Raw genomic sequence first — 10,282 nt, forward strand, 5'->3', positions numbered from 1 at the left:
TACGGCAATTCCACCGGTCCAATCCTAATATCCCAAATGGCCGACGTTCACGAGCAATCGGGACGTTGACGTTCGAGTGTCTCCCTTTCGAATGAACGAAACGGAGCGAGCTCGAGTTCCGACCGCGATTCGCGTGGACTTCGAAGGACAGGGTGTGCATAGTAAGTAGCTCGATGTACTCCTGTGGCTCGTGTATCGCGATACGACGCGTTTACGCCGCTTTGCCGTGTCTCCGTATAAATCAGCTAAAACGACTTCCATTCCATCGGAACGATTCGAAGACCGAAGGACGTTGAAACGACGACGTAGCTAGTTTTCGCAGATTCCTTCGAAGACGCATGCTGAAGACTTCGTCGAGCCGATTTCGATCCATCTCGCAGTTGTTCCCGTTCGATTTACCCTCTGAAAGATTCGTGTCGCCGTGGTGTTCGATACAAGAGGGTGCCTGGGTGCCTGGGTGCCTGGAAGTAAATCGAGGATAAGGTGGTAAAGGAACCGGTGCTGCGAAAGATTCTCGGATACCTCGCATTTTTCCATCGATGTCTCTTCCGTCAGTTGGACTGGATTGGCCATTCCGTGGGCAAGCAGCGATTTCGAGGGTTCGCCGAAGGATGATCGTCGATAAAGCTCGGAGCTATCGACTCCTTTATCTGCGTTGTTTCCGCTTCCGCCTCGTTTCGTGTACGCGCCTCGTGGAAACGCGATAGAACTCGCGATCGTTCCTGAAATCATAAAGCCAGTTATAAATCTCGCCTCGAGTCGCTATCGTAGCCTCTCTTACGATCGATCGTTTCATACCCAAGACGCTGCACGGAAACGAGCAACGGAGAAGAGCGTGGCTACAACGCGCGTAGAAAACGTTGCGTCAACGAGGCATCCACGAGTGACGAGTACCTTCTAAACGCTGTTGGCTAATCTCGTGGTCGAAAAGCTTCGAGCAACGATACGAATCGAGTGGAGAGGCTATGCACGAGCGTTTGAAAGGTTGGTAGGAATCTTGGAGCTCCCTTTCCGCGAGGCAGTCGAGGGGAATACCCGAATCTTTTGAGCAGGCGACGCTAAACGACGAGGGAATTTGTCTGGTAGCTACGGGACCCGAGAGAGGGCGGTGGCGCGACTTTGTTTCTCGGAGAAACTTTCATAGCGCATACGAGGCTCGATTAAACGCGTTAAGGATTTAAAAGCTCGCAGAGGCGAGTCGGTTCTCGGCAAAGTATACACGAGCGTAATTTGCTATTCGAGGTAAAGCGTCGAATCTTTCACACGTGGCAGGTCTGTCGGGCGCGTGGGCCGTTTGTAACTAGAATTTAACTTTAATGCTCTCGTTCGGACACAAAGGGATCCCTCGCCCTAATGATTTTCGCGTGTACATTCCGGAATAACGCGCGCATCGGTCGTACGTTGATGTACTTACCGAATGAATCATTCGTCTCGTCGATCCCGCTCGATCTCCCTCGCATCGCCCTTAATGGACAAAAGCGAAGATTCGAGGGACGGTCGAGCCGACGAAACGGAACACTTGTTTGTCCACGTTGAAACTTTATACGGGACTTTATTACCGTCCGATGGAACGCTTTTCTCCCGATCGAGGGTCGGCCTAACAACGAGTCGTATACTCTTCTCGTCGATACGCATTTCGTTTCACGAGCAGCTGTTCGCGATGTTTCCACGTTTCGACGAGGCCCGAGTATTTAACGAGTATTCGTGTCTTTGCAGGAAATTACACGGAACAAAGGGCATCGATGAGCCCGAATTAATTTCGTCGTGCCGCTGACAACTGCGAGTTATCGAAAACAACGATTATTCGCTACGGGATCGACCTACGTCGTTTCGAGGATGATCGATGGATAGCGTTAAAGGGTGCTTCGCCGTCGATAGCTACCCCTCCAACGCGTTCAATTAACGTCTTGGTTTTTAAGTAGACGCGCGTTCCGTGACGTTACGCGTTGAGACGTCAGGAGACGCATCGATCGCGAAATGGGCAGCCCTTCGGTTGAAAATCGGGAAGCCGTGTGTGTTTTTTCTATTTTCAGCCGGTGGTTGCTTGAAAGAGCACATGACGTCACATACCATTTGCCTGGTCGTTCGTGACGTTCCTGTCACGTGCACTCTTCCAATCCGCCGCTGACACCCCTACGAGGTCGAGGGTGGACGGAATAATTTCGGCTCGTGTATCTCCACCGATACGAGAACGGACTGCCAGTACGTAACGGCTAGATTATACGTGGCAAGACCCGGATGTGTCACCGTGCATGCCTTTGCACCGTGCACACCGCCCCTTCCAACCAATCCTACCCATTGTCGTTCTAGTTTTCCATTCGCGCTCGACTTCCTCTTACCGGCGATTCGTGAACGTACTTCGACCGTACGATCCAGATAGCCAACGTGTTTCCCAGCGCGACCTTTCTTTTTCTAATTTTTCGCCTCTCGCCGTCGCGTGGGTTAGGCTACGCGAAACGAGATTAGGTTAGGGTAGCTGACCCGGCGAAATCGCCGTCCGGAAGACGGTCGGACGATCGAAGCACGAGGTAAACCTTCCCGATCCCATTCCACGAGTATTTCCAAACGCGTTAAACGTTTTTAAACGAGAACAACGAAGGATGCGACGGTACAATGGCGGTTTCAACCAACATAGGCGCGTGCACGTACAAGGGTAAGTTGCTCGGAAGCTTGCGGCAGACGCGGAGAATACGGAGTACTCGTCGCAGCTCGAAGGCATTGTTCCACGCCAGTATTGTTCCTTGCAGGTTTCCTTTGACTTTCGAATAAAGTGCTGGCAAAGTAGCTTTGGCAGGCGTGGCAAATAATTCGCTGCGGGCGAGAAGACGCCGAGAAAAAGGCCGATGACAAATGTTTGCCACCGACTCGTTCCGTCAGTGGATGCGAAACGTGTCTGGTCAGCCACTAGCTTACCACCACCTGCCAGCTACCCTGTTGCGTGCGTTATTTCCTACTTACACGGTAATTTCCATTTCCCGGCAACCGGTGATTTTGTTTATTTCCTCGGTAAACCCGTATCGCTATCAATCATTCCAAGGGAAACCAGACGCAGCAGGTGAAACGTGTATGGTGTAGGGATAAAGAAGGTCTTTGCGAACTCCCGTCTCGTCCCTGTGCTCTCGTTATCGTCCTTAACGTTTCTAGACCTCGCGCGGCCTAGCTGAGTTACCGTAATCGATTTCGCTCGACGGTGCTTATCTCGCTGCGACTTCCTAAACGCTAAAGCGGCTATGCGGTCTATGAACGTCTATTTGTTTCGAGATAATGGTGATAGGTGTGAAAAGTATCGAACGACGGTCTCCGTAAATAGCCGTAACGGGGTTCCCCAACGATTGGGCTGCACGGAGGCAAGTCGCGAAGAAAAACGAAGAAAGTTCGCACGTAGGTAGGTCTAGGTAAACGCGATAAGTCCTTCGAGGGTGGAAGCGGAGGTTTAGCACGGTGGTGAACAAAGTTAATCGGCGGAGACGAGGAAACTTCGAGAACGAAGAGTGTACGCGCGTGTGAACGCTGAGGTGCGTCTGAAACGATGGAATAAGCGTCGCGACGCCGTTTCCCGATTTCGGTGGTTGCGCTCGCCAACGAACAGACGAATGAAAGATGCGAAAGGAAAAAAACAGCGGGTAATTAACGCGGAAAAAGAGTAAAGTGGAAAGAGAGAGAAAGAGAGAAAGGCAGAGAGGGAGAAAAGGATTTCTCTGTCGGAGTGTTTGCCGGTTACAGAGAGAAAAAGAGAGAAAAGTCGACGTTGAGAACTTTTCATCGTTCGCTCGCTGTTTACCTCGAGATAGAAAAGGAGAATTAATTCTCGCGCTAATGGGAAATTTTCGAGGGACAGAGAATCGCAGTTAACCAGACGCTTTTGCCGTGAACGATGACTCGCTGAATGACGGTTATCAAGCACGATGCCGTACACTTCCTTTTCACCAAGACGCAAAGGTGGTACCAATGATTACGCATCGCGATACGATTCGTATAGGACGGCAATTGGCGTTTCCAGTGGCTAACGTTGCCTTCAGATGGGTCGTCGATTAGCGTGCCTGGTTGTTAAAGAGTTAAGAAAGATGGAAGATTAACCCAAGTTTCCGGCAATTTTGAAAAACGTCGGAAGCGCGGTACGACGACCACGCGTACGATCCCGGCGTATATCCCGGCATATAGCGAATAGCGAATAGCGAATAGCGAATAGCGCGCCGCATAGAAGCCACGGTCGTTCCTCCTCCGATCCCTGGATCCTTTCACTTTTTAACCCAGTTCCCATTGTTAGACCGCCGTTATGGCACGCCCGGCCCTGCTACCAAACCACCGAGCCAAACCGGACCGAGCAACCGTAATTAAGCTACGATTTAGGATAGGTCCTCTTATCGTTGCTATCCTTCCGTGAAACGTTTCCTCGCCAAATCCTCCGCTTTCCCGATCTTTTCACGCCACGCGGTTGCGAGTCGCGCAACCGAGACGGGGTTACGCGACCGGGTACCAAGTGGGAAGAAAAAAGGTAAGAGGGTACGCGTTAAACGCGCGAAACAGCGTCGACCACCTCTGCGTTTTCCCAGCTGCGACACGAGCCTCGAGCTTCCCGTTGCTCGTGCAACATCTTCGATCGTTGGACGAGGATAAACTAGGCGGATCGACCAGTGGCGAGCATCGGCAATGATTAATACAAATCCTTGACGCACCTTCGCGATTCCTCTGCAACGCCTTCCTTTTCTCTCCTTTTCTCTCTCTCTCTCTCTCTCTCTCTCTCTCTCGTCTTTGGACTACGTGCCTCCTCCTCTTCGTTCCATCGTGGGCGTGACTTCGCGTTAATTAGCACGATCCGTCTTGCGACTTTTCTTTCTGGGGAAAAGGGAAATCGGTGAGAAACTGGTGTAATTTTCGTCAAGTACCGAAATGCGGAAACCTTATAGGTCTACCGTTCGTACAATTCCCTACCTTTCGCTCTCGGTTCTCAAAGTCGGGAACCACGTTGCGTTCCACGCGTGACATTTAGAAACAGGTATCACGAGTTCGGGTGATTCGCTACGAATAAACGTCGAAACGCAACAAAATTGGGCAACATTGTCGTTTTGTGCGCCCATCACGAATCATTCGATTACGTGTATTCGATGTTGTAATCGTCGACGTGGAGCATATCGCGACGGCGTTATAGATGATCGTTCCGATCGAGTTAGCCGACGGGATCGGACAACCGATGATGGAATGCAGAACGAAACGCGTAATGGTTCATCGACGTGACAGATTCAGCTAGCTGAATTCGAAATGGTCGCGAATGAAAGACGAAGGATGGTCGGAAGGGTGGGCGCGAAGGTAAGATTTCGAACGGAGACTCGTTTCCGTTCGCGGTCGAACTCGTTCGACTGTCGCGGCACTCGGCTGCGCTAGAAATCCGAAGCTGCCGGAGAGCGGCAATTCTGTTGTTTATTCGCAGCTTTCCCCACTCGTGGCAAGTGTTTTCACCTCTTTGGTCTTTGCTCCGCGTAGTGCCGGTCCAAACATCGCCGAGACAAGCAACCTCGCGACTTTGTTCTTCTCGATCGGCCCGCGCTCGTAACCGGAAATACAATCCATCCTTCCGCGGACCATGTCGCGGCTATCGAGCTTCCTACTCGTTTGTTTCCTCGCGACGATCGCGATGGCGTGCGCGAAACCGACCATCTACAAGAGGAATCAGGACAACGTGTTCGAGCCAGGTGAGTCGCCTAGTTTTCTCTCGGTTCGGCGCGTTCCTCGTGTCCAGTGCGATCGATATCTTCGAGTAGCTATTAATTCCAAGTTAAAAATTAACTGCGGGTACATGGAGTTATTCGCGTTGGTATATACGCGATCGCGTAGGCAGTGGATGTTTACTTGGGAACAATTCGTGGCACTTGTGCGCGGTGAAACCAGCCGTACCTATTCTTTCCTCGTCAGTCATGCGTTGAAAAAGTGTCCGCTTTACTTTCTCGTGCATCTCGCTTATTCTCTGCGGCTAGAATTTGCTCGAAACTGCTTTTACTTCGTGTCAAGCGCCTCGACGAAAATGACGCTGTCAATTTTCCAGCCGTGTCGATTTCCGCGTTGCAAAACGCGCTCGTTCCCCCGTGTCTCGTTGTTTCCACGAGTTTCGCGCGTCTCGGCCAGCCATCCTCGCGAGCTTGCCAGCCCGTCGATGAAACCTCGATCGATTTCGCAACCAGACCTTCGTTTCGTGAAAGTGCTTTTTGCCTGGGTGAATCTCGGAGCCCGAGAAGTGCGGGATAACGAGCCGGACGAGGTGCTTCTGAAAAAAATCGAAAGTTTCGGTTTCTCTTTCTCCGGTCTCGATGCAGATCGAGGTCTTGGTCGCGCGCGAACATCTCGCCGCGGAAAAGCTTTCACCTTAATTGTTGCCGCGCCGCATCGACACGGAGAAAAGCCTTGACCTCTCTTTCCTTACGAGCAAATTTCTTTTCCCTCTGTTTTCTCCCCGAGTTGCATCATTGCCCGCATCCTTGTGCCAGAAGTGTCCAAAAGCGTTCCTATAATTCAGAAATCATTTATGAGCGAGCACTTGCGCGCATCTCGACAAGCAGGTGTAGCCTGTGATCTAACTCCAGATGATGACTAATTCGTGCAGATAGTTGCGTCGCTAGAGGTTGACGGAGCCTGTTTACCTTGTTAGTCTCAGACCGTGTAAGTGGTAAGGATAAACGGAAGGTTGACGAATGTATCGTTATCCGACGTAATAATTCTCCGTTTCAGGAGGATTATCCTAATATCGCAGTATCTCCGGATTAACTCGATTAACTCCACGCCAGTTACTCGATCTCTCGTTATTTGTCTTCCCGTGCTTTGTCGGCGACAAAACGAGCGACTAATCGCGGAATAAATTCCGGGCTATAAGCATCATAGACTCTAACGAGCTGGAATTTTAGCAAAAGCGAAATTGAGAAACGATTGCGATTCGTCGACGTCTCCTCGAGACCGGGCTTGACCAAATAAAGGGCGATCTCTTCAAGTCCGAATTTCCTTGAGGCGACGTTTGACAGGTGGGAATAACGGGGCGATGACGTCAGTCCGCGTGCGGCGTGGGCTCCGATTATAGCGTGGCCGTGGTCCCGAGTAGATCGTATCCTCGATGCAGTTCCTGGATCGGATGAACACGCGTGTCTCTTGCCTCGTTGCTGTCCGTTGCCTTCCAAGATGCCCGGATACCTGTACTGATTACTATAGTAGAACGCACCACTTTGTCGCTCGACGTTTCCTTTCGTTAGTGGAGTCGAGCGTTGAAAGGTGCGCCAGTCCTTTCCCGTGAAATTACGCGTCGATATTTATTGACCCGTCGTTAATAACGTCAAAGCTATTTCTCTCCTTGCCTTCGAGTTTTCGAAACGCAGAATGTCGCCAACTTGGACTCGCACCAGACTGAAACATACGAACAAAGATAGAGAAACTGGGAGGTTAATCAAAGATAGAGGTTAAGTTCGAGTGGGCACGGTTTATATTTGGAAGGGCCGCGTCGTAAAGCTAATACCATTGAGTTATTAGGCTGTTAGGAAAATTGAGTTATCGGGTCATTAGTAACGTCGAGTTATTGGGTTATTAGTAATATCGAGTTATCGGCTTCTTAATAGCAGCGAAGTGTTCGATCGCTATTAATACGAAGCTGCGCGCGAAACGATTAATATGCAATTAAAATTTCTCTAGGAAACTGACACGGCTTCTAACCGCTGCCACTTAGAGTCGTCCGAACACGGCTAATTGCGCTCGTTTTTACACGAGGCTGGCCGTTCGAATTACTTTCGGCCGATTTTCCTCGACAACCATCGCTGGCAGTGATTCTACGCGGCAGCGCGATGCGGCATTCTCTCGCGCGCAACTTTATCGAGCAATAAAGTGTTCCGTTTATCTCGCCGGGGATGCATCGTGCCTTATAATTTTCCACTTCACCGGACGGAGATTAATAAACCCGTTCTTCGGATATTAGCTACTTTGTACATCGACTATACGCCGATGTATCTCCCGGACGATTTCTTATCTGTAAATTCTATCGACGCCCACGTGAAAAGCGCGCCTCGAGAAACGATAACGGAATCTTTACGAACCCTTCTTGACTATTGTCAGAATGCTAAAGAGGAAGAACCGTAGAAAGAAAAGAAACAAAAGGAAAGCAACGTAAAAGACTTCGGCAGGGTGTATCGCATGGGATGCAATCCTCATGCGAGTTAGTAATTCGAAAGGATTTACTTACTTTTCCCGCTGCGATTACAGAACGCAAGAATATCTGAAAGATATTCGTGTCAAGTGTTACGAATGCCCTTTCTGCTTTGTAGAACGTCACTAGTGATTAGCTAAGAATAACTAGAGATGGCTCTGTTAGACGTTCAATCGACTTGAACATTTCACGATGAATTTTATATTTCGATGGTTAAATCGATTTAATAATTGACTTTCGGATTTCGCATCTAGACAAGTTCTATGGTTGGTCCAAATCCATCAGTTTGTAGAATATCGTGATACAATATCGAGATTGTAAGACGGATATTACACAAACGTATGTTATAGCATTACGAAAAGATAAATGATCGATACTTAAATGTATGAGATCTGAAACATCAGATTTTATCGTATGAAATATAATCGATGAATAAACTACCACTTTACCCGATATAAACGATGAGAAATGTTTCAATTAATTTACGACATGTAAATTACGCTTGTGAAAAGAACAAAAAAGGATACTTTGGAATTTATTTTGGACACGTGAAAATGCTAGGAAAAGACATCATATGTCGTATCGATTTTCGGCTAACCTCGTGGATTATAAATTAATTTGCATCTGTATTAATTCGACATATAGTTCAGCATGACATGCAAACTGATGAAATAGTTACGCGATCAGAAACATTTTAATGCATTCGCGTGCGTTGATCTTTCGATTGCATTGATTTACATGGAAAATTTATGCTTCTTAAATGTCGCTTCGCGGACGAAAATTATTTTTGCATAAAAATATTATGAATGAAATATCTTGTACTTACGTAACGAAGATATACTACCATTCAACAGTTCCATTTGTTCCTTTCTTACCATGACTCTCATAAATTATCTTTTAGCAATGAGGAACAACGAATTAACTAAGATCCCGCCTGCAAAGTATCGAATAGCGATGACGAGAATTTAAATAAGATTTCGCGATAATGAGACCGTAGGCAGTTGGAATAACAAGGATTTTTGGGAACAGTTCGCTATCTCGGTTACAACCCGATTTTCATTTGATTCGCAACGGTTCATCGAGGGCCAGTAATTAAACACTCCGGTCGACGTCGCGCTGACCGCCGTCCGTTCGATAAATCGATATTCGATTAAAAGCGATAAGCAAATATTCCTCATTAGGTATGCCGCGGGTGAATGTTTGCCGCTTCGCGATCCTTTCTACTTTCGCACCTCTCTCCTACCACACGAAAAGTGGTTCTCCCGTATATATATTCGTCCAGGCAATCGCGTGATTTGCCGTTGTATGACGCTTCAATTTTTCTGACTGCAATGCGTACTCCCATTCGAAAGAGTTTAGTTAAACTGTCAACCGTACACGAAAATTCACGATGACCAAGGATGTCGTGAAATTTAGTTTACCACCCTACTAGACGAATTTGCTCAATGAACGAAACAAAATTTCTAACATGATGTTTTCGCTATCGCTGTTTTAGTAATGGTACCAGTCTCGTCCACGGTAATCCCACTTCCCGTATACAAAATGGAATATGGTTTAGGATTTATATCGAAAGATAAGAAAGCTCAATCGTCCTTCAAGCCGGAGGGTGGAATTAAGCTAATAACGAGTAAGCAAAATTTACGTTAAGCTATGTACGTATGTATACTCGATGAAAGGAGCTATGAATATTGTTTTTCACTAGTCAAGAAGAGCCAAGAGAAGAAAACGTAAAATCATAAAAAAATGCGCGCGAGTTACCAGGTGACCTTACTCGGATCGCAAGACAATAGAAATTTTACGAGTTGCAATATGAATATCTATCAGTGATAAAACGATATATATTCATTAATGTTATACGATGGCGTACGTTGATGTTATAGATTGTAAGTAAATTTCGAATTTATTTCGAACGTACGACAAATTTCAAAAGTTGCGTTTCATGGAGTAACAGAAGTTTACACCAAAAATTAATTTACCTCGACAACTAATGTTAATTAATTACTTTTATCGTCATGAATTTATTAATAATCGTAGCAAGTGGAACAAAAATCAAACACTACTACAGAATTTGTTAAGTTTTTTGTATTTTATTTGAAATATAGAGCGTCG

General features: G+C 47.5%; 2 protein-coding genes and 1 long non-coding RNA gene across 3 annotated transcripts; 1 reads left to right on the forward strand and 2 right to left on the reverse strand.

The window, feature by feature from the left end:
• Positions 1–363: 363 nt before the first annotated feature.
• On the reverse strand, positions 364–5,568 carry LOC108546839 (uncharacterized). Its single transcript, XM_017899111.1, has 4 exons — positions 5,458–5,568; positions 4,677–4,707; positions 523–722; positions 364–461 (listed from the first exon to the last, which is right to left on the reverse strand). Exons 1-4 carry the CDS (start codon positions 5,566–5,568, stop codon positions 396–398), a joined length of 408 nt encoding a protein of 135 aa, XP_017754600.1. The 3' UTR covers positions 364–395.
• On the forward strand, positions 5,414–10,088 carry LOC108546849 (uncharacterized). Its single transcript, XM_017899122.1, has 3 exons — positions 5,414–5,690; positions 9,669–9,800; positions 9,876–10,088. Exons 1-3 carry the CDS (start codon positions 5,582–5,584, stop codon positions 9,902–9,904), a joined length of 270 nt encoding a protein of 89 aa, XP_017754611.1. The 5' UTR covers positions 5,414–5,581; the 3' UTR covers positions 9,905–10,088.
• Positions 5,684–6,792, reverse strand: LOC108546850 (uncharacterized). Its single transcript, XR_001890156.1, has 4 exons — positions 6,633–6,792; positions 6,358–6,497; positions 5,893–6,259; positions 5,684–5,759 (listed from the first exon to the last, which is right to left on the reverse strand). It is a non-coding gene; the product is annotated as an uncharacterized LOC108546850 (long non-coding RNA).
• Positions 10,089–10,282: the final 194 nt, after the last annotated feature.

This window comes from Eufriesea mexicana, unplaced genomic scaffold (assembly GCF_001483705.2).
Source record: "Eufriesea mexicana isolate 0111107269 unplaced genomic scaffold, ASM148370v2 scaffold793, whole genome shotgun sequence".
NCBI classification, from domain to species: domain Eukaryota; kingdom Metazoa; phylum Arthropoda; class Insecta; order Hymenoptera; family Apidae; genus Eufriesea; species Eufriesea mexicana.

Bases quoted from the DNA above. Each gene is read 5' to 3' on its own strand.
- LOC108546839 (XM_017899111.1), bottom strand. From the start codon at position 5,568: ATGGATTGTATTTCCGGTTACGAGCGCGGGCCGATCGAGAAGAACAAA. The intron at 4,708-5,457 runs GTGAAAACACTT...AGAAAAGGAGAG, and splicing joins GCGGAGCAAAGACCAAAGAG to AAAAGGAAGGCGTTGCAGAG. The intron at 462-522 runs GTATCCGAGAAT...ATTTACTTCCAG, and splicing joins CATCGATGGAAAAATGCGAG to GCACCCAGGCACCCAGGCAC.
- LOC108546849 (XM_017899122.1), top strand. From the start codon at position 5,582: ATGTCGCGGCTATCGAGCTTCCTACTCGTTTGTTTCCTCGCGACGATC. The intron at 5,691-9,668 runs GTGAGTCGCCTA...TCGCTGTTTTAG, and splicing joins GGACAACGTGTTCGAGCCAG to TAATGGTACCAGTCTCGTCC. The intron at 9,801-9,875 runs GTAAGCAAAATT...GTTTTTCACTAG, and splicing joins TGGAATTAAGCTAATAACGA to TCAAGAAGAGCCAAGAGAAG.